Source organism: Cygnus atratus, chromosome 5 (assembly GCF_013377495.2).
Source record: "Cygnus atratus isolate AKBS03 ecotype Queensland, Australia chromosome 5, CAtr_DNAZoo_HiC_assembly, whole genome shotgun sequence".
Lineage (NCBI taxonomy): Eukaryota > Metazoa > Chordata > Aves > Anseriformes > Anatidae > Cygnus > Cygnus atratus.
The window spans coordinates 36,122,480-36,145,114 of record NC_066366.1 but is presented as its reverse complement, the minus strand read 5'-3'; the positions used below and the strand labels follow the sequence as shown (position 1 = coordinate 36,145,114).

The following is a 22,635-nucleotide window of genomic DNA, read 5'->3' as shown; positions in this document are numbered from 1 at the left end:
TTTCCTGTTATGATGCTTGTTCATCCATTGACTGTAGGGTATGGTACATTAATGCTCACATGCAGTGTCAGAGTGCTGCAGGGCTAACCTGATCGTGGAGGCACAAATGTGTTTGCTTGCACTTATCTCCATACCAGAAAGTCTTATAGGCTTCATTTAAAGCATGAAGCTGAAAACTGTCCTGGAAAAAAAAATATATATATATATTTATTATTATTATTATTTTGAAATTGCTCTTAAAGACTAGTGAAGTTTGTTTCTTGCTGTCTTGTGGATTTCTGTCCCCAATGTACAGCAATAGAAAAGTGATGCTTTGTGATTGCTCTGGATTCAAAATATACACATTTCAGAGCACTGGTAATTTCAGAACACCTACAGAGGAGTTCATATTCTCTGAATTTAGTCTGTCTGTCTTGCACTCCTGTGCTAGGAAGCTGTGCCACTTCCGTGACAAGCTGACCCATTAAACAATGAGCTGCTCGAGTTAAACCTCTCTCTCTGACCCATTTAAGTACCTAGAAAATTGAAATAAGTACCAGTGAGATTACATTGTCTAGAATAAATCGTGTTAAACAAGTTCATTTCCAGCAGTGACTAGGTAACTGCTCCTGTGTATAGCAGAAAAGCCACCGATGCAGATACCGTGGTTTTAGGAAGCCTTCTAACACTGTCTCCCATGACCAGCTGTCTCATAAGCAAGTCACAAACCGCGAATGGACAACTGGGTGCAAAACTGGATCTACAGAATAATTAGCAAGAGTAGGTTGTTAGCTTGGCCAGACACATCAAGCAGAATTCTGCAGGAGCATTTCCACAGCACCAACTTGATATTTTTTAAAAAATAATTTGGAATGCAGAGAAGATAAACTGCTTACCAGGCCCACTGGCTGGGAAGGGCAGCAAGTGTTGGAGGACAGGGCTAGGACCTCAAGGAACTTGGCAAAGTACAGTCAGGGGTAAAATGTGATTCAAAGGACATGCTTTCACTCGCTGCTCTTGGCAGAACTTCCACCGTCACAGACGCAGGTTGTGGAATTACTGGTTTGATAGCATCACAGTACATACTTGGTGGTTAGCATGGATCGCAAACAGAACAGGAGTCAGCCACGCCACACCACCACAAAAAACGTCAAATAGCACCGGGGGGTATATATATATATAAAGGAATATTGTTTGACAGGCAAATGAAGCTATTCTTCTGTTATGCCTGGGGCTAGTAAACCTTCGGTTGGTGTACAGTATTCTGCTTTGGCTAGAATAGTGATTTAGAGGTTTTATGAGGAAATATTGGTGGAATTGGAGTGGTTAGTCCTGAAGAAGGGGGAGACCTGGTGCATATTCAGGGGGTCCCTGAATACCCACACTGTGTTTCTGAGAGAGAGGGCAGCACACTCATCTGCTGAGAAGGCTCGTGGGCTACAGGTCTGGGTTATATGCTAGAAGCAGCCTTCCCATGGTGCAGCTAAGGAAATGGAGGGAGAGATTACTGTGAGGTATGACAGCCTTGTTTTGTCAGTTTTCAAGTGCAGATTGGACATGTATATGTCAGAAATGACCTACACATAATTGATCCTGCTTTGGGGGCAGTAGGAAGGAAGGAGACACTTCCCAACCCTGTTCTTCTGATATTCCTGTTTGGAGCTGAAGGTCATAATTTAGACACCTAAGTTAGATGTCTAAATTATACATTGTGAATACCAGCTAATTATCAAGGCTCTTGCTTTCCATTTCTGTTTAATATGTCATTAGGAAAAAATCTCAGTAGTCAATAATTTAAATCCAAAGCAGCTATAATGCAGGCTGGCACCATGCTATGCAAACTATTTGTTCAAACCTGTGTTTTCCAAGTCCTAGGCTTCTTTTGAGCACATACAGCCAGCTCTGCTAACATCTAAAAGGCTTATGATCTAGAGACCTGTCTGCTGGACATTAGGGTAATCCGGTTTATTTAATAAAAGCTTTGTTGGAACACCCATTTAACTTACTGCAGAAAGGATAATGGATGAAACGGGGAAAGAATAACTCACAAATATTACTCATTCTGAAGATGCTAATACTCAGGCTCAGAACAGTCTTTGATATTTGACCTCTGCAGATGGCCTGTAATTAAGACTCTAATCCTCTAAACACTTAAACACACTTGAAGTTAATAGGATTAGTCACATGCCTGAAGTGTGCATGATGAGCAAAACTGTTGTTGAACACAGCTGATTAAAAAACTTGCAACAAAGGCATGTTTCTGGTGGAATACTGTCTGATATTTTCTAAGTGTTTTCAAACCAGTTCTAAGTGATTTCCTAATGTGATGTTTAATAAAAATAAAACTTAACCAAGTTGTAGCTTGAAAAAGTGTTGTACAAAAAAACAAAAACAAAAACAGTAAATCAGTCTGAACTTTTTCAGAGGCAGAAATTACAGGTTGGGGGACATTTGAGAGAGGTTATTTTGGTTTTCTGGATGAGGCAGGTCTACATTCACGGAATTTTACAATTCTTGCAAAGGAAATTTGAGACTAAGCATGCACAGAATCAGACAGATCAGACAGTTACAAAAAGAGGAAGAAACATTTTCTCCTTTTTTCTTTAGCAGAAATATCAGTTTGGCTTAAAAGCACATAAATTGTTCCTTCACTGTCGCTGACAGACTAGCTGTTCTTGGGAATCCTGGCCAACTTAGTCGGGATAAGATTGTCACATTGTGAGTGTATGAAAAGATGATGGAAGAGAAAGTACAACTGGGGAAGTGATTTAAGATATTGCAAGGACAAAGCTGTAGGCATACACGGCACTGAGGTTCCCATTCATTGTTGCACATCTGACAGAAAAAGAGACTGGAGCACAAGGCATCATGCTGATGCATAACGTGCTAGATTTTATTTTTGTTGCCATTTATACCATGGGTGCAATCTGGGAATCCCAACACAGCTGAATCATTCGTTACCGCCCTATAAAGTGCCTGCTGCATACACATAGTGACGTTACGTCTCCCATTGGTAATAATGTAGATGCAAATCCCCTCTGCCATAGGATGTGTGGTACCACAGTATTGTCATATACCGGAAAAGGTAACAACTGTGGCTAAAGGTTTCCAAAAAGTGGCACGTGGCAAACAAGTGCAGTGCCATCCCCTGGCTTGCTCAAAAGTCCTCTTTTAGAGGCAGGGAGAGATTTCCTCCACTCGCCCTCAGGATTACAGTCAGCAGAATGACGACTGCATTTAGCCAAGTATTCCTGCCAACTCCAACACAGACCAAAGTAAGCAAATAAAAAAGCCCAAGAGTAACAATCATCACTCTGTCAATACTGTTGTTGTTATACAGGAATCTGAGTCACACTAAGAGGCCTCTCAAGGAAGGGAGCAGTGGAGATACAAGAAATTCAAGACGGAGCAGGGAAATTCTGATTAAAGAAGCACCACAGCAGCGATGAGGTGGCAGATAAGACCACACGAATATGGCATTGTAACCTTCTTGACAGCGTCACAGGGGAAAACAGAGTGCTGAAAAAGTGAGAAACATTGGTAAACCATTGCCTGTAAGGGAGGACAGACTAGAAGGTCTTAAACCAAACCAATACTTAAGATGAAAATTTAAAGAGAGTAATAAAATAAGGAGGGTGGAAACCAGAAGATGTAATCTAGGTCTGAGTCAATTAAAAAGACAGCGCAGCCTGTTTCTTACTGGGGTCAAAAAAAAAAAGGGGGAGAGGAGAAAGATGTGCTTCTAGGGTGAGGGGTTAAACCAGGACTGAGGCAAAGCGAAGGCAGTGGGAAATGAGGGGCGTGGACCCCACACAGAGCCACCAGAGCAGGCCCTGCAGGAGCAGCTCCAGACCTCCTCTGGCTCAGGAAGTACAAAAGCACCGAGCTGAGCGCTGCAGTGCCTCACTGGGGCAAATCATCCCGTTCCTCTCCCCGCTTAGGCTGGCACTGGGTGTCTTTACACAGAGCTGCTGTGGGGCTCAAAGCGACACCCAGAAAGTAATTTCAGATATGGAAAAGTAAAGTGACAGCGGGGAAGAGCCACAAGGGAGACTGGTAAAGGCCGAAAGCTGGAGGAACTGAAAGCAGGGCGTTACAAAATAGTATTGAGGCAAGTGGGAGCACCACTGAAACCAACAGGAGGAGGAATAAATGAATAGTGGGAGGCACGGAGAATTTCCAATCTCCTCCCTGTCAGCAGCGCAGGGGAAACAGAAAGGGAAGAGCTGAGAGCATGAGCCTCGGGCAGCTGCGGGCTTGGAGGCGCACGTCACGTTAGAGAGGAGTTTGTGCCGAGAGAGAGCAGAACGAAAAGACAGCTTCTAGAAAGCTTAGAAGAACGAAAAGACGAGAAGCAGCCGGGCGCAGAGGAACTTTTATTGTTTTGTTTATTTTTAGAGGAACCGAGGCGGCAGGGGGGTCGTTCGGAGGAGCGGGCGCCCCCCGGCGCTCCCCAGGGCGGCCCCACCGGACCCCCACCACCGCCTGAGGCACGGCCCCAGCCCCCCCCTTCCCCGAGCTGCTGCTCCTGAAGCGAAGCTCACGTCAGGGCGGAAGTGACGCGCGGGCCGTGACGCCGGCGCGAGGCGAGGCGACATAAGGGGGGGAGGTGGCGGCGGCCGGAAGCGAGCGGCGCGGGGCGGGGCGGGCGCTGAGGGGAGCGGAGCGGCGGCGGCGGCGGCCTCGGCTCCGGCCGCGGCCATGGATTTCCGCAACATCCTCGTCATGGCCTCGGAGCAGCAGGGCCTCAACGCCGTGCCGGTGAGCGCACGGACGGGCGCCGGGGCCGGGGGGCCCTTCCCTTCCCGTCCCCTTCCCTCCGGGGGGGGCGAGGCACCGGGCGCGGGGCCGGTGACAGGCGGCGAAGGCCCCCCGGGGGCCGGGCCGGAGCGGGGCAGGTGCCGGGGCCGTGCTGGGGTGGGCGTCAGTGCTGAGGGGCGGCCTGCAGCGGCTGCCGGCTTCGTTGTGGTGCGGTTGTGGGGCAGGCGTTCCGGCAGGCCGCTCTTTAACGTGAGGTACCGAGGCCGCGGGGATGCGAATAACCCGCGTGCTGGCTGTAGGAAGGGCCGGGGGCCTTCTGGTGCGCTGGTGTCCCGGGTTTCGTTCCTTCGGCGGGACCAAGCTGTAAGCCGTGTGTGCTCAGGTGCGTGACAAATATTGTCCTATGGCAGACATCAGCCAGGGAGACACTTGGCCTCTGTGTTCTTTAACCAGGCGTCAGAGTTCTGTGCTTCTGTGATTAAAGCAGCGTAAATGAGGGCAGGTAGAGGCTTTTAGCATAAAAGGTGGGGAAAAAGAGTAAAAGAGTAGCCTTTACGTCTGACACTGCCGAAGCAGACACTCCGGGATCGAGGTTTGTCTTGAACTCTCTGTATCACTACTTAAACTTTGTTAATGTTCACCAGTGTTGTGACCAGTCACTGGTGTGGACCAACCACATGGTAGGTACACAGAATTCATCAGATCCTGCTGTGTTTTTAAAACATAAAACATATTTTCTATACATAAAATGTATACATTTACATACATTTTGTATACGTTTGTAAATGTATACATTTGTAACATCTTTTGTATTTAGTCTGATCAAGTTTGCCTCTGAATCTACATAGAGATGTTATTTGTAGCATAAATAGGAAAATAGCAACTATGTAAACATTGTAAGGTATTTAAATGTCTGGTTTATTACTTTTAAAACACCGTGTTTGTTTCACAAAGCTGGTTTTGGGTGGTTGTAGTAAAATTTATTTCAACCTCTTTAGTTTTCACTTGCAGTTCTTAGGTGCTGCACCACTCTTTCCTGTCACATAGTTATGAATTACGATGATGAATTGATGAAACATCTGCCATGCTCCCTATCCCAGATATTGTGCTAGGGGAGGCAGTCCTACCCGTTGTGCAATGGGTGAGGAGGGTTTTGTTACTGCTTTTAGAAAAGGCAGGATTAGGATTTACCTGATTAACTCATGCAGAGGGAGTGCAATTATATCCATAGCTGAAGCAGCGTTGGTTTCTTGCTTCTCTTGCATGTTAGTGGTGCAGCTTTTAACTGTCAGATGACCTTGGTCTCCGAGCAAAAGTGGAGCTGTGCTTGGCACTATTTGAGACTATCTGCAGCTGTTGGGCTTCAAAAGAAGGCCTGTGAAGGTTTTTTGATCTGTTGACATCTAAGTCACTCCACTAGAGTAAAAGTAATGCATAAAATTCATACCTGTAAAAAGCATATAAGTAGTCATACATATTTTTGATTAAAATACTGTACAGACGAATTGCAGAATTCACTGGTATGTAATATTAATGGCTTTCCAGAAATGTTGCATTAATCAGCAGATCCCCTGAATTTCCCTTTGAGGAGTTTAAAAGAATCTTTACAGTGCAGTGAATTAAATATTCCTTGCTTACTGTAATGAAAAAGAGTAACACACAAGTTATGTGAGTAAGCTGAGTTTTTCTATTGTTTCTACTTTCTAAGAAATAATATAGTCCTGTATCATAAAAGGGGGATAGTATTGCATCATGTCCTTGTAAAAACAGCTCTGCTTGTTCATCTCCCAGTGGAAATAGGTTAGAAAGAAATGAACCTTCCAGGGCCCTATTAATTGCATCAGGTTGGGTTTCTAAATAGAGCAGTATATATCTAAACTAGTGTATTAATGATGTGTCACTAATAATCTTTAAATCAGTTGTTGAAAAATGTCTCTCTTTCTCATGTAGCATTCTGGGGGGGCTTCAGTATTGTGTGTATCTTGTTGTTTTATGTTCCGTGGTTCATTAGACTTGCAGTGTGGACTGGCTTTGATTAGATATGATACCAGTCGCAACTGTTGAACTCAGTTCGATGTAAATCCTGCCTGAGCACCCCCTCTCTTCACAGTGAGATTGGTACACGCTGTTATGGGGCATAATTGATGTGGTGAAGCACTTTGAGGTCTTTATGGAAGATACTTCTAAAAGTATGAAATGAAATAAGAGTTACTTAAAAACAGACAAAGCATATTTAAGAACCAAGTCATCCTTTTATTTTCTCTTGATTCTGCAGTCATTAATAATTTATTAGAAACAACCTCACCTAGGTCACTGTTCCTTTTCACAGCGGGTGTATCAGTGGAGAGAACTTGAAATCTGAAACAGATTTAACCACAGACAGGTGCCCTGAAACTGAAACAGCTCATCATCCACGTCAGCACAGGCTGAAGTCTGGCTTTAAGTCAGACTGATGCACAGGAGCATGCATCCTTACAAAATAACCTCCGCTAAAACTGACAGATACATGCACTTATGGAAACTTGGTTTACGTTTCACTCCTTATAATAAACTTCCTTAAAGTGCAGCCATTGTAAGTATTTGGGAAGAAAAACCACAGCAGAATCCAGAAGTTTGTTCAGAGGACCAGAACTTATTACAGAGCTTTCCCATGACACTGTAATTTACAAACTACTGAACACTTGCCTCCAGGCAGGAGGAGCCCTTCGAGAGTTAGAGGAAGGGTAGCTGTGAAGCACGGGTCGCAGTTGTGGAATCAGGCTCCTGTTTGATCTGCAAACACTTATCGTGTGGCTAAAACCTGTCTCAAAACAGGGCCTGGCAATGCTTCGTGCGCTATATCAGCGCCAACGAGGACAGCAAGATCTGTAGTAAAGCTGGCAAAGGGTTGAAGAGGGCTTTTATTTAACAACTGGACTTGATGGTTAAGTTCCAGGCTCTTACAAACACTGACTAAAAGGTGTAAAACTCTGAGTTTTTCCTATTCCTAATCTCTTTTTGCATAAATGAATGGAAATGGGGACCACAATACACTGCATGAAGGAAAGAACAAAGTATGCCGCCTTCCTGCGTGAAGCAATATTCAACAGAAGAAAATTGTGTTTTTTTTTCAGTTAATGGTTCAGCTTAGGTCTTGTGACAGCAGTTGCAAAATCTTCAAATGACTTTACTTTTTTTTTTTTTTTACACTTTTTCATACAATTGGTGACCTTGTTAAGTGGGTTTTGAGAGATGAGAACAGCTGACTCTTATCGTTCAGTATTTATAAAGGTGGTTACAACCTGCAGGGAATGATACAAATTGAAGCATGCTTGGTAACTGCCATTGACTGCCATAACTCGGTGTTCATAGTGGTAGTTGGGAAAGCATTTTACACACGTGTGTGCGCCAGGAGACAACAGCTGCAGGGTGAGCTAAGGTTCGCAGAGCAGATGCAGTGGCCATCCAAGCGCAGGCCAGGAGCGGACTGCTCAGCAGGGAGCAGCAAACATGGGTGTGGGGGGCTTCATCTGAGCTGTGTTCACAAGGGCTGTGTTGAACTTGCCAGTGTAAAGAATGTGTGAGACAACCTGTGCAAGCTGCCTGTCCTTAGTAGCACAAGTGGGGATTGCCTTCAGCTCAGCTGTGCAGGCGTGGAGCAGAGTGCAGCGTGTGCAGGCGCTGTACAACAAAATGGGATGGTGCAGGATCTGTCACTTGTGTCTCGCAGGGCTTGGTTCAGAGGCAGGCATTGCTGGCTGGGTGCTAGTTCTGACGGGGTAGGTGGGGAGTCATGGCAGGGTTCACACAGGTAAAGGGAAACAAGAAACATCAGAGGAGAGCTCCTCCAGGAGTACCATTCACTGATGGGAAGAGGCTGTGTTTCTTGAGGGGACACAGTTGAAGAAAGGCTTTTCTGCAGCCTTCCCTTTATTCTTTGGCTAAAGCAGGGCCCGTTTTGTCTCAGCAATCGGCAGTGAGCTGTTGCAGGTGCTACCTGGAGAGGTAATCGCTGTTCGCAATTTGAGAAGGGCACTGTTCTGGGATAGCTTGACCTGCTCTCTTCTAGGGCTAAATGTTTGTTTCCCTGTTACTTAACCACCTCGGTGATAACAAAGCCAGGTAGTGCAGCTGCCGCAGCCTGGCTGCTGATATAGTGATGTGCCCTGACTTAGTCAGGCACTTGTACCTGGAGTCTGATGCATGTTCATTTGCATTGAAAGTTGGGTATTTTATCGGTGATTGTGGAGCACGTGCATGTTTCAGTGCTTTTAGAAAGACTAACTTAAGCAGGTTATCGTACGCGTTTTTAATTGAAAGTGCACAACGTGTGTCAACAGCAGTGGTGATTCATGGTACAGAGCTTTCTGTACTCATTTATGAAATGCTTAGCTGTGGTTTCAGCTGTTAGTCAATATTAAGAAATGCTGCTGCCAGGAAGACTTCAAATCTTGAATTTTGCACAATTTCTCACATTAGTGGCAGTCAGCAAACAGCATGTCTGTCAGGCTGCTTCACAAACCTGCTCCTGGGTAGGACTGTTGGGTGTAGTGCAGCAAAACAAAGCCTGAAAACTGCTTCCCCATCACTTTAATTCTTTATAAGGCTTCCTAATGGGATAGATCAATCTACGTTAGTCCCTGCTGTCTAGCAGTTTTCAAAAGTGCTCCTTCTGCCTAAAACTGTTTTAGAAAATCCTTTCGTCGTTGTATTTAAAAACTGTACAAGTTGAATAATTAAACCAAGTTTTACCAAATGAAGTTACCGATTGTGAAACATGCCATGTTTAACTTAGTACAACACTGATTTATGCCAAACATCAGTATACTACAGAGTACCTTCAATTGTTCCAAACGCACTGATTTGCTTTGATTTCCTTGAGAAAGGATTTTCCCTGATGATGTGGGGATTGCTTTGCCTCTCTATCTGTTCCAATTTAGACTGTGCATGCTGGATTACTTCAGGCCACAAAGTCAAGGGTAACATGAGCAGAAATTGAGAGGAAGTATTGCAGTACAGCTGAGGTCTCCTGAAACATGAGGTCTTCAGGATACTTGTGGTAAACAGCATGGAAGAAATGGGGCTGGGAGGGGGAGTGACTCGGCTTCCCTTGAAAAAGAGGGGCCCAGCTCCGTCCATCTTCTTATCCTTTAACTGGTCCTAGCTGTCATCATTGATTCTAACGATTTTGATCAAAAGTAACCAAAATTGTTCACAGCTGAAGCTTCTGGAGTGATACGGGTTTCCCAAATCAGTTCCCAGGTTGTGGCAAATGGTCTTGTGCATAGAGGAGTTTCAGTAACCGAGTTTGGTTGTAGTAGCTCATTGATGCGCTGAGGAAACATGTCAGGGTACGGTACTGCAATGTGTAGAAGGATGCTGTAGCTTCAGAGTTTTAGTCCCTTGGAAATTAGTAAAGATGCCTCTAGACAGCTGGTATTGCAGCTGCCCTTTTTGGAGCCAGTTTTGGCTGCATTTAAAAGTCTCTGAACCTTGCTTCATAGTATCTGTATACACAAGGTAATACCTGGCATTACATACTGTAACATCAGGTAATCCTAGTGTCTCTTCAGGTGGTGCTGTTTCAATGAATCAGTTTAGACCTAAGGCTTCCATTGTATGTTACTGAAACCTACAGAAAGTTGTGCTACTTGCTTGCCAGCTTATTGTCCTTTAAATACTTGGATCATGTATCTGTCTTCGCTAGATATTTTCATGTCTTTGTTAACTTTCATAATTCTGTACAAGGCTTCATAAGGCTTAATTTACCATGTAGGTCTTGCCTGGGCTTATAATCGGCTTGCTACCAAATCAAAACAAACAAAAAATAAACAGGAATGAAACCTCAAATAGTTCTTTTCTGAATTTATTGTGCTTTCTACCTGCTTCTAGATTTAACTGGCATCTATCGTATTTATCTTGGCGAGTGTATGTGTCTTGTTGCTTTTTTTTCTCCAGTTTGTGGGGAGATGTAGCAAGTCTTTTCCTTCCCATTTATCATTCTGAAGCTCAGCCTGGTGGTCGGTATGCCTGTGGAAGGGCATGTCTGAGTGGTGCAGCTGCACTAGTGCAAGTGTTGGTTACAGCTCCCAGTAAGGGCGGCACTTGGACTCTAATGTATGGATTAAAAATACAATTTATGGGAGGTAACAGAAGGAGAAAAGGGACAGCGCAGATCCTGTGTCCATTCAGATGCCGAGAGCCCCGAGGTGCGCAGCACTGCCAGGTGCCTAGGCACGGTGTGCTGTGCAGCCCTGTCTGTGGGGCTCACCACACCAGCCATGTGTCTGTAGGGCTTTCATAGGGTGTTCTTGGAAGCAAACGGCTCTATTTATCGTTTCTACTTCCAAGCAAAAGGACGTTGTATCAAAACCTGCTGCTTCTCTTCAGGACGAAATGAGCCAGCAAGTGGTGTGCCTGCCAGGTGAGAAGCGGCAGCTGTGTCCTGGTCTCAGCTGGTGATCTCGAGTGAGAAGTGCAGCCGAGTGCAACGTGGCCAAACTGCCCGTGTTGTAACAGGGCAGCTGTTCTGTGCATCACAAGGTGCTGCAGCTCCTTGGCATACAGCAGCCAAGGAGCCAAGTTAAGACCACTATGGCAGGAACTGAAACTAGTATCACTGGTTTTAGATCAATCTGCTAATTATGCTAGTGAAGTCAAATCCAGCTTACTTCTGGGCTAATGCCCTATTTGAGTTTATTGGCTTATTTTTACTGAGTAAGACAGCCTGAAACTGAAATGAGCATCCATGGAAAAGCTGAAGGGCCTCGTGGACCTGCGAACTGAACAGACTCTGGCAGCCTGGGCTGTACTCTGCTTTTGTTTGCGGCTTGGTCAGAGACTGAGGCTGAACTGAAATAATTCTACTCCATCACTGATGCAGCTATTGCATCCCTTCTCAGTCTGATGCATTTTACTCGTTTCTCTCAGTTTTCCTACCTGGCATCTGGCTCCTTGTTTCTTCTTTTTGAAGCTGAGTGCACCGTCAGCTTCATTGGAAATCCAGTGTTTAGTATTCTGTAGCATCTCTACACTTAAACTAAAGCATGCGACTGTTACTAAACTCCTCAGTTTCAGAAAAATTGTACACCTCAACATTTCTGACATGCTTATCTTTTCTTTGCAGAAAAGATACAGTTTGGCTGTTGGTCCTCCCAAAAAGGTTCCAAAAGTCAAGGGTGTCGAGTCTGCAGCAGTGCAAGCATTTCTCAGACGGAAGGAAGAAGAAAAAAGAAAAAAAGGTAACTGCTGAAGCAGCCCAGAATATATCCTGTGGAAGACTTTCATTGACTCTTTGAGACTTTGACCCTATTCAGGGCTCTTGCAAATAGGGTTTTACATTTGCTTTTGGAATTGATGCGTGTAACTGCTGATGCTGAGGGATAGCCAGTGGAAAAGTTATGGCCAGGGATGTTTGCATGCTTTCCAACGGACTTAAATGTTAGTCAGCTACACTGGCATTTACTGGTGGAGACCAAGAAGTAATTAAGGTGGAGAGAGATTTCAGGAAAGCATCCTGAATTTTTGTTAACATTACTTTGAAATGTTGTTTTTGTGTCAAAACGTGGTAAGAGTTTTTGATGTTGTTGCCTTAATCTGCTCTCTCGATAAAGCCCGGATTTTTAAATTGGCGTGGCAAAAGCTTTACCTAAGCCATTTTTTTTTCCCCACTTTTATTATAACCAAGTCTGATGGACAGGGTGGCCCAGGACTGTCTTTCTCTCCGGGGCCAGTTGTAAGCCAGCTCCTTATCCCTGCTGCCAGGTCCAGCCAGAAGCAAGACTGAGCATGAAACACAGTTGTACTCACAGTGTACAGTCATGGCCATTGACAAATAAAATAACATAGGCAGGGCATGGTGCCTTTACAGGAACCCCTATAAAATGCAGCATGAGTAGCCCAATCCAGTTTCTAGCAAGTGATGCTCAGGAAACCCCCCTCTTCCCAGGTCTTTCTGGTATTTTGCCCCCATCCACACCATTGGTCTCCCTAGTACGTAGCCCTCAGATCTCATTTTATTCACCAGCTAGTTCAGCATGAATTTTGTCAGTAGATCACACACAAGACACTTAAGATAAAGAGCATACTCATGCAGAAAATAGCTAAAACAGTTCAGTAGGGCAGGCTGTGGAGATGGTGCACAAGGCACTGCTGAACAGATGCAGTGACCTGCAGCTTGCTCATCTGTCTGGCTGCTTCCCTCCCCCTCCTACACCTCAGCCTGTTTTCCAGTTCTTGTTCCCACAGCCCAATACTCGTTCATCCCTCCTTTTCCCTGCCTTCACTTAAACATATGATACTAAATTTTGTACACTCAGAATTCTTTTACTCAATCTCAGAACTTCTTCCCTTTCACCAGAGATCCCATATGTCCTGTACCTTTTTACACAGTAATTCTCCTTAGTTTGTATAGCATTTGACAGTGGCTTCTGTTGAATCACGTCAGCCAGTTTTGTAATAGCAGTAGTTGGCGTAATTGTTCACCTTTGTTTATGCAAGTACTTGATTCAGGTGGATCAGGCTGCCCTGTTGGCAGACCTGGATCACTTTCTGGTCTGTTGTGAATAGCTGTTAGCCAGATATCCTTAAGCTATTGTCTTAAATGGTTTATCAGTTGGAAGAAACTGAAATAAAAAGTAGTGCTTTTGCTTAACTTTCTCCTGATTTTCTTTTACAGCATTGGAAGAAAAAAGAAAGAAAGAACAACTCTTGGCTAGACGTATTGAACTGAAACATGACAGGAAAGCAAGAGCTATGGCCTCACGAACAAAGGATAACTTTTATGGCTATAATGGCGTTCCTGTTGAAGAGAAGTCTAAAAAGAGGAGGACTTGTGAGAATGTTGCTCAGGCTCCAGAGGCTGAGTATCCAACAGAAGATGAAGCTGAGCAACTTGAATATGCTCAAACAGAATCTGAGCAGGAGCAAGAAGAATATGATGAGAAACCTTCCAAAGCTGCTCTAAAACCAAAGGCACCTCCCAAAAGTGCACCAGCACCTCTAAACTTCACAGATCTTCTGCGACTTGCTGAAAAAAAACAATATGAACCAGTAGAAATAAAAGTAGTGAAAAAGATAGAAGAAAGACCCAGAACAGCAGAAGAATTGAGAGAGAGGGAGTATTTGGAACGCAAAAATAAAAGAGTAGAAATGCAGAAAAAGAAAAATGAGAAGGAGATTAAGAATACAGGAATATCTGGTTCTTCAAAAAAGTGACTTCTCTGAAAGAATGTGGAAATGCAAAACTTAGCAAAAGCTCAGTAGATAAACATTCCTCTCCAAAAGGCAGCCTTTCTTCTATGAGCGGTACTGAAAAGAAATCCAAAGCACCAGCATTGACTGAAAAACACTCCCGGTCATCATCTTCCAGACCGAGTCAAATGGAAAAAGTAAAAACCTCCCAAAATGGTTCCTTAAAAAGCTCTACTGGTAGCAGTCATAGTAAATTACCTGTCAATGGTGTAGGAAAGTCTGGCTCAAGCTTTCCTGTACAATCCTCAAAACCAGTGGCCAACGGGGCTCAGAGGCTACCCTCTGCTAAAGAATCCAGCCTGAAAAGGCCTGCCCACGTGAAAATGGGAAATGCCGCAGCCCTCCAACACGAAGTCAACTCCAATGCAAAGCGAGCCAGCAGCAGCTTAGGAAAGGGAGGACCTGGGCATCCAGGTGGCGGTTCAAGCGCAGGCCCCGGGCGATCAGGCAGCAATTCTGGTGTGGGACCGGGAAGGCCGGGGAGTAGTTCAAGCCCAGGACCTCGGCGGCTGGGCAGCAGCTCAGCTGCAGGACCGGGAAGGCCGGGTGGCAGCTCAGGCATGGGACCGGGAAGGCCAAGTGGCAGCTCAGGCATGGGACCTGGAAGGCCGGGTGGCAGCCCAGGCGTGGCCCTTGGGCGACCAGGGAGCAGCTCAGGTGCTGGACTGGGACGGCCAGGCGGCAGCTCGGGCAGTGGGCCAGGAAGGCCGGGCAGCAGCGCAAACACAGGACCTGGGCGGCCAGGCAGCGGCACAGGAACAGGACCAGGAAGGCCGGGAGTCAGCCCCAGCATGGGACCTGGGCGGCCAGGCAGTGGCTTGGGCACCGGACCAGGAAGGCCGGGGGTCAGCCCGAGCATGGGACCTGGGCGCCCAGGCAGCAGCTCGGGAACAGGACCAGGAAGGCCAGGAGTCAGCCCAAACCCAGCACCTGGGCGACCGGGCTTGGGTACAGCTGTAAAGCCTAAGTGTACTGTTGTGTCGGAAACAATTTCTTCTAAAAACCTAGTCACAAGGCCTAGCAATGGACAGATAAATGGAATGAGACCTCTACAAGGGCATAGACCCGTGTTTCGTTCACAAGGTATGAAGTTCTGTAGCAAATAAGTTTTTTGACTATGTTATTTGTTCCATGTCTTTGATAAGTCTGAGTTGAGGTCAGTGGAGGTCTTTGACAGTTGTAGATGCAATTAGGAAGACTTGCACAAAATAACACATTTGTCTTTTAAAGAGTGTATTTAACAGTGGAATACTTTTTTCTGCTTTGCAACTTCTTGTTTTCACCCCTTCTCATATTCCTTGAAAGGAGGGCCTGGGCTGTAAGGTCTTGATGAAAGAAAGCTAAGCAACCTGTCATGGATGGTGGGATATGGATGGTTTTAAAGGAAAAGAATAAAAGGATTCAATTCCTGCATTGCTTAATTATTCTTAGCGTTTAAAAACTTAGTAAATAAGATAATTTAAATAACAGATGCTTAAAGCAGCACATGAAAACTGAAACAACACAGCAAACCTGTGACTGTTAGTTGAGTGCTTGGGGAAATTCACCAATGAGTAGTTACAAAAATTTATTTCTGAGCAGGAGCAAGCAGTATGGGCTATAGCAATTAGTACCAGAAAACCCTGACCAGGAACATAGACTTCTGTCTGGTTGTTTGCTCAGGATGCAGTTGATGATACTGATACGTAATCTTCTACAGCACAGCACAGAGGAAGTACTTCCTTTCAGTGAATTTGAGAATTGCTCATTAGCTTGAGGCAGAAGTTTTCTGCGTTGAAGGCCAGAGCTAACGAAATGGGTGTGCCCAAAGTACAACAAGGAGAAGTACCGTTAAAGTAATGGTATGTTAATGTTAATTCATCTTTTTTTTTAATTCCCTTGTCATTAAGGTATTGGGAGACCACCTATTGGTTACAAAAGACAAATAGATGATGATGATGACGACGATGAATACGACTCTGAAATGGATGATTTCATTGAAGATGAAGGCGAACCCCAAGAAGAAATATCAAAGCATATTCGGGAGATATTTGGATATGACCGGAAAAGGTATGAGAAATGTAAATTTTAAGCTATTGCAAAGCAAGCAACAGAACAAGATGAATATAGTTCAATGAATAAAAACTTTGGAAACAAGTGAAGTGCTGAGATCAAAAAATGTTTTTTTTTTTTGCATTGCAGAAATTTAATGAGCATTAGAGCCCCTTCTGTGCAGAAGGGATTTTGACTTTTTACACTGCTTGCCATGTTGGGGCAATAATATTTGGGGAGCAATAATATTTGATGCAAGCAGGACATAATTTATGAACAGCATGGCTTCTTCATCTTCTCTCCTACCTAATCCATAGTAACTCCTTCCTATCATAAGGTGTTAAAATGCTTCCTATGGCAGTCGGTATTTGAGAATTCATGAATGTAGCTGCCTGGATATGAACTGGTAAATGCAACAGTGTTAACAGTTCTCTAAGAGGATCTAAGGTAGCATATTTGTATGTCTAGGAACTGTTGGAAAAAGAAGACTGTGGCTTATTTAAATACTTTCCTCGTGTCTGACTAAGGTATAAGAAAGCAAGCATTTTAAAGACTTCTAAGTTAGATTCTTTCAAACTGTTAATGTAACCATATGTGGCAAGGTAATTTTTCTTTCTAAAAGGATGCAAATTCATAACTGAACTGTACATGATGGTGTTTTTCTGTGTGCTAAACACTAATATGTAATTTCCAGATATAAAGATGAAAGTGATTATGCCTTACGTTATATGGAGAGCAGCTGGAGAGAGCAACAGAAAGAAGAAGCTAGGAGGTATGCTTGGATTTAAATTAAAATAGAAATTGGGAGATTTGTTTATTTTCTGAGTCATGGGGATATTTGCTGCTTTTTTTTATAATGGAGGAAAGTAAGTCTTTACATTTTTGATAGGAAAGCTTAGGTAAAAGATGAAGCTCAGCCAACCAGAGTGCCAGTGGAATAGTGGGTACGTTAAAAAGTTCTGTATGTTCATTCTATGCATTCAGTGCATCGCAAACTTTGCTAGTAGACGTTTTACCAACTTAGTCCAATAAGTCTTCCTGCAAATACTTTGAATTCTGACTGAAATGACAAACCCTTCAATTTGTCCCAAACATGTTTTTTTTTGCTCGTTCTTGAGGACTGGAAAAAGATTTGTCTTGATCTATATACATCTGTGGTTTGTGTGCGCATGCATATATAAAGAATGCTCTGACACACGTCTGTAATCAACAATTTCAAAAATGAAGACTAGGCTTTCTTATTGGTTTTGGCCTCTAGACCTGTGCAATTCTTAAATAGCTATTACAAAACCTGGCATTCAAGAACTGATCCTTTTTGGTTTTTTTTTTTTCCATGCCTGGTGGAAGATGTCTGCAGTGCCCTTACCAAAGTTTTGTAAATGTTATGGAAGTTTTTTTTATAGGTAATGGAAAATACTGGAAATATACAGTCACTTTTTTTTTGTTCTAAGATTTTTATATTTTTCATGGAGTGCCTCAAGTATTGTAAACTTGCATCTTTTTAAAGTTATAGTCAGTGTCCTTATTCCTTCCTACTCTTACAAATAGCTGCAGCTCATGCAAAGCTGTAGTCTATTAAATGGAGAAATAACTGAAATTTTACAGTGATACTGCTATTTACTGAATTCTGCGTTGAAGACCTAGAGTGAGGTTTTGCAAAGCTTAGTACCTCGCTAACTTTTAACTACATGTGCTAACATAAAAGAAGAGATGAGGAATTTGAGTAAAACAGTGTAACTGTTTCCTATCCTCAGCTATTTTTCACTGAGTTTGGTTAAAAGTTTAACCATTGATGTGAGGAGCTTTTTTCTAATCAAGCAAGCCCACTAAAATTACTAAATTCTAAGTTGAAATGGAAAATGATGCTTCAAGCCAGAGACTGATCGCACAGATTCTTGTTGTTTGCTCTCTTAATCTGGATTCTGCAGTTTCCTGAATTCATTGACTTCTCTCTGCTTGTTTAGGCATAAAATCCTTTTTAGAGCCTGTTCTGGAGCAGTTACCCCAGAGCAGCTGAATGATGACAGATGGTTATGTAGTTGACCCTGATATATTTTGGTGCAAACTGCCTTATCTGCTGCTTCACGTTGAGCTGTGGATGCACAAATGCTCTTAGTAGGCCTGCAAATCAGGCAGGGACTGATCACAAAACAGTAGCTCTGCGACACGCATTGCTAGTATCACACCGGCAAGACTATCCAGTCATCATCCATTGAAGAGGAGGTCAGTGACCGCAGATACTGTTTTCAGTATCTCTTTCAACATACTGACTTTTAGGAAGTTGAAGGGACTGCACAAGGACATAGCCAGAACATGCTCTATTCAGCAGCATCTCTTCCCTCTGCCTGCTCCCCAGAGTCCAGGCAGCTAGCTGGACTGAGGGTAAGGCAGTGTCATTCAGGTAGATGCCTCAAGTCAGGAAGTTGCCACGAAATCTCTTGCTTGTTTGACGGATCCGCTCTCAGTCTTGCCAATGAAAAAGGTGTAGGTGGTCCTCAGAAAAGCTGATGAGTCAGTCCTGATATGAATTGCATGTAAGAGTTACTTTGGCAAGAATTGATGGATGTTTCAGCAGCTTCTTGTCAAAAAAGAACAACCTTTCTTAGCAAAACTGTTTTCTTTTTTTTTGTAATGGTCATTTCTTTAAAGAAAACTTTAAATTATTTTCCCTCAAAAGATTTGATTCTGCTCTAATGATGAGACTTTTGGGGGTATATTTTTTTCTTTTCTTAAACTGTAATCTTGCTATAATTGAAGAAAACTTAAAATTGTTGAACTGATCTAAATCTTTGTTGCTCCAATCAGCTGTAATTTAGGATTTCTTTTCTTGGGGGAGAAGACAAATTGCATGTTTCTTGAGTAGCAGTTTGTAAAGGCTTTCAACTTATTTGGCAGCTTGAGACTCGGTGTTCAGGAAGACCTAGAAGAATTGAGACGGGAAGAGGAAGAATTAAAACGCAAGAGACAGTCTAAGAAGCTGAGGACACGTTAACTGACTTACGGTGTTGACTTCTTTCATTTTTCTGCTACCCTCTGCCTCCATACATCTCCTCTTATTCAACTTCAGTTTCCATTTGCTTGTTAGAGGGCAAAAGAATATGTTAAAGGGATGAAAGAACTGAAAAATAAAGGCTTTAGTTTGACTTAAATAAGATATTTATTTTTAATACTGCCAGGGTTGATTTTTTTCTATGAAGAAATTAATGCACTAATGCATATTATTAGGTAGAAGAAAATTAATTTCCATTGATTAAATCAGTTCAAGATGCCAGCAGAAATATTGACTAGCTATGCACTGACTTGGAACTGTGTGGGCCCATATAAAAGTAAACCAATTTTGCATTCACTTGAAAGGAAGGAATAGCATTCTTGTTCCCTGATTTTTTTTTTTGAGATGTAGAGAAACTGCTTTATATCCTGCTTTGTCTCCTGAGTTGAGCCTCGAAGTATTGAAACGTTATCTTCTGTACAGAAGCAGCTTGGGTGTAAATTCAGCCATTGCCACAAATGTTCAAAGCAATAAAGTGCTTTATACTTTCTGATGACCCATAAACAATAACTAAACTAGCACCCTCTTATTTCTGAACAGGAAAGTGCACATCACTTGCAAAAATTGCACAGTTATGGTTGCAACCCAAAGGTTAGGCTGGCTTTTGCTGTGTCTGGAATTTCAATGCCAATCAAATTCAGTATGATAAATACACATCCCAAAAATAGGAATTTCTAGTGTTTGTATGTAACCTGTGCTTTTGTGCTCAAGCACATGCTTGGGAGTTCCCTTCCTTCCCTGTCAATCTTCACATTTGTCTAACAGCTTCTGCTGCTTTTACAAGTTGTGTGCAGTGCTTGTAGTTTTTTCTTGCATTAAGCATCAGGTGTGTTCAGAGATCTGAAATGTGGAGCAGTTATTTATCTAATCAGGTTTGCTATTTGAAAAGCACACTTTCAAAGTATTTTCAGCTCTCTAGAATTAATAACTTCATATTAACTAGTGAGTACTTCTGAGTAATTTAATCAAGCCAAAAATCTAAAATGCATGTCAGGAGAGTTGGTTCTGTTACCTAATGCCCATATTTGCACATTATTTCTAGCTATGCACTTAAAGACTGTAACTGAATTTGTTTACTATCAACACTGGCTTCATTTAAGTCAATAAGGGTTGTATTTGAGAGTCTGAAGCTTAAACCTGATGTTGCAGCTACTTTGATTCCCATGGTTGCCCTTCCAAAGCTCACCAGTATCACCACTCAGCTTTGCCTCAAGCTCCAAGACTTCATTGATAAAGACCTCTGGCTTTAGCTGCTGAGGCTATGTTGTAATACTAGAAGTATTTAGAAAAGTATGAAAAGGGTTTGGGGTATACGTTGGGGGAAAAAAAAGAAATAAAAAGGAAAAATCACTGAGTAGAAATATAGGAACCTTTCCTGCCAGAGTGCTGTTTAAGTGTTCTTCCTGGAAAGAGTTCAGACAGCAACCTGTAATGAACAATCTTGGAAGCTGCTGAAGTTTACACATCTGACTCTTAATGAGAGAAAAAACAATTTGCCTTTTTAAGACATTTTCTGTTGATGGTGTAGCATTTCACTGCCTTAGCAAAACACTGACATAAGCTATTGGGATGTATTCTATAAACTAATTCAGTATTAGCTGTCAGGGAGCCCAGATGATAACCATCATTGCTCCTCTGTATTTTTAACTTTCTAACACAAATCGTTTCTCAGTGTATACACTTGAGACCATTCAAGATAGTGTAATCGCAGTGCTTGTCTAAAAGCGTGTTGTATTCACTCTGCTTAATGGGACCATCTGAAATTTCCTGTTGTAGCTCCTAGAATTACCCAAACGTGGCAATGACCTCTGGGACCATCATCAAGTTGTGGTTTGTTTTTTGTTGTGGTGTCTTTGTTTTTTGGTTTTTGTTTTGTTTTGTGTTTTTTTATTATTATTATTCTTTTTAGCTGGAGAAAAGCTCTAGGTCTGTCAACCCAGACAACTCTATCAGTTGCAAGCAATTTCCTGCCTGGTTGGAAAAAATGTCTTGTATGAAGCAAAAGAACCATATTGATTCAAAATTGGTTCAGTTTGGAATTAAATCTGCATTTCAGATAAATATAGGTTAAATAAATCCTGATTATTTCATTTTGTACACAGTTAAATTTCTTAATCTGTAAAGCACTTTGTCATTGGTCTTTTAGATGGTGACTGGAATGTACTCTGCTCTGCCAGCCTCCCTAAGACACTGTATAACTTTTCTTCGCACAATAACAATTGCTTAATTTTGTTTTTCATATGAAAAATTATTTAAGGACACATTTGTAATTTTACAATCAAGAAGTACTTTCTCATAATTGGCATGGGATACTAATGCTTTTCAAATTTTGTACAATGTTTGGTTTTAATGTTTGCATTTGCTGCATATTTGTAAATCATCTAGGAAGGACCTTGTATCCAAAAATATGTTTGCTGATTTCCAGATTAATATTATTAATCGAATGAGTACTTCGGTACTCATCCAAAGTGCATCAGAATTTGAAGTTAAGAAAAACTGAAAGAATGCTTATATTGGTTTATGAGGATCTGATGTTAAGCTAATGATTTAATTGTATGTAATGAAATTCTGGTTTGGTTTTTAGATTTTAATTCACTGTTTGACAATGTGCCTTTTATACTAAATTGTGTCAAAAGATAATGAATGTAGGAGTATAAAAAGGTTGGTCAGTTTCTGCTATCTCAGATTCTATATCCTTAAACTTGATCGTGTGAAATGGTGACATACTTTGCATAAAAACCTTCCAGGTCTGGCTTTGATTGCACAATTACAGTAGCTACTTCTTTACTGATAACGCTAAATCAAATGAAGGGCACTTTCTATTGATGACTACTTTTTGAAAATGTCTTGTATTTACACTTGAGCTGTGTTTCACTTTACAGCGGTCTTTTTGGAGGCCAGGGTTTTGCATATCACAGGAAGCCTTATTGTGCAACTCTGTGCTGTGCATAAAAAATAAAAATCTTTCAAGAAGTATATGAGATCTCTATGGAAATCTGGATTTATTTTTGTGTAAAGCCCAAAATATTGTCCAGGGAAACTAATTTTCTATTTTTTTTGCATTTTGTAACATAATCTAGTAGCTGATGCATATTTCTAGATATAGCGTGCGTATTTCTGGAGACCAAAACATGTCAGAAAGAAAATAAATATATGCAGATACTGGTGTTTAAGTTGTGATGAATGTACTTCTATTTATTTTGGTGAGTGGGTGTGATGCAATATTAAAGTGTTAGTGTGTAAATAAGGGTGCTTCTAGTTTTAGCCAATGGTTTTCTTTGGGGATATCAGTTGTGCACAATGTCTTTTTACACAATGTGACAAATCAGGTTTTAAAACGTACATAGCTTAACTGTTTTCTGGTGCTGTCAAGAAAGTGTATACTTGTGCACACACCAAATGCATATAAAAGTTTTGCAGAGTATGTATACAATAAATTACAGGCATTAAACATTTCACTGCTATTTCTCATTGGTTTCCTTTATGGAAGACTTTTCAGATTGTTTTCTGCTGTTTTCCTCAGAGATGTCACACAAAACAGCATTAGGCTGAATGTTCTCCAAGAAAAATTCTTCTCTTGTTCT

General features: G+C 42.3%; 1 protein-coding gene across 1 annotated transcript; it reads left to right on the top strand.

The window, feature by feature from the left end:
* Window positions 1–4,478: 4,478 nt before the first annotated feature.
* SPTY2D1 (SPT2 chromatin protein domain containing 1) lies at window positions 4,479–22,522 on the top strand. Its single transcript, XM_035539377.2, is given in 7 exon segments — window positions 4,479–4,740; window positions 11,846–11,960; window positions 13,397–13,930; window positions 13,933–15,054; window positions 15,861–16,020; window positions 16,697–16,774; window positions 18,898–22,522. Coding segments are annotated over 7 exon segments (2,166 nt in total). The 5' UTR covers window positions 4,479–4,680; the 3' UTR covers window positions 18,995–22,522.
* The last annotated feature ends 113 nt before the right edge of the window (window positions 22,523–22,635 follow it).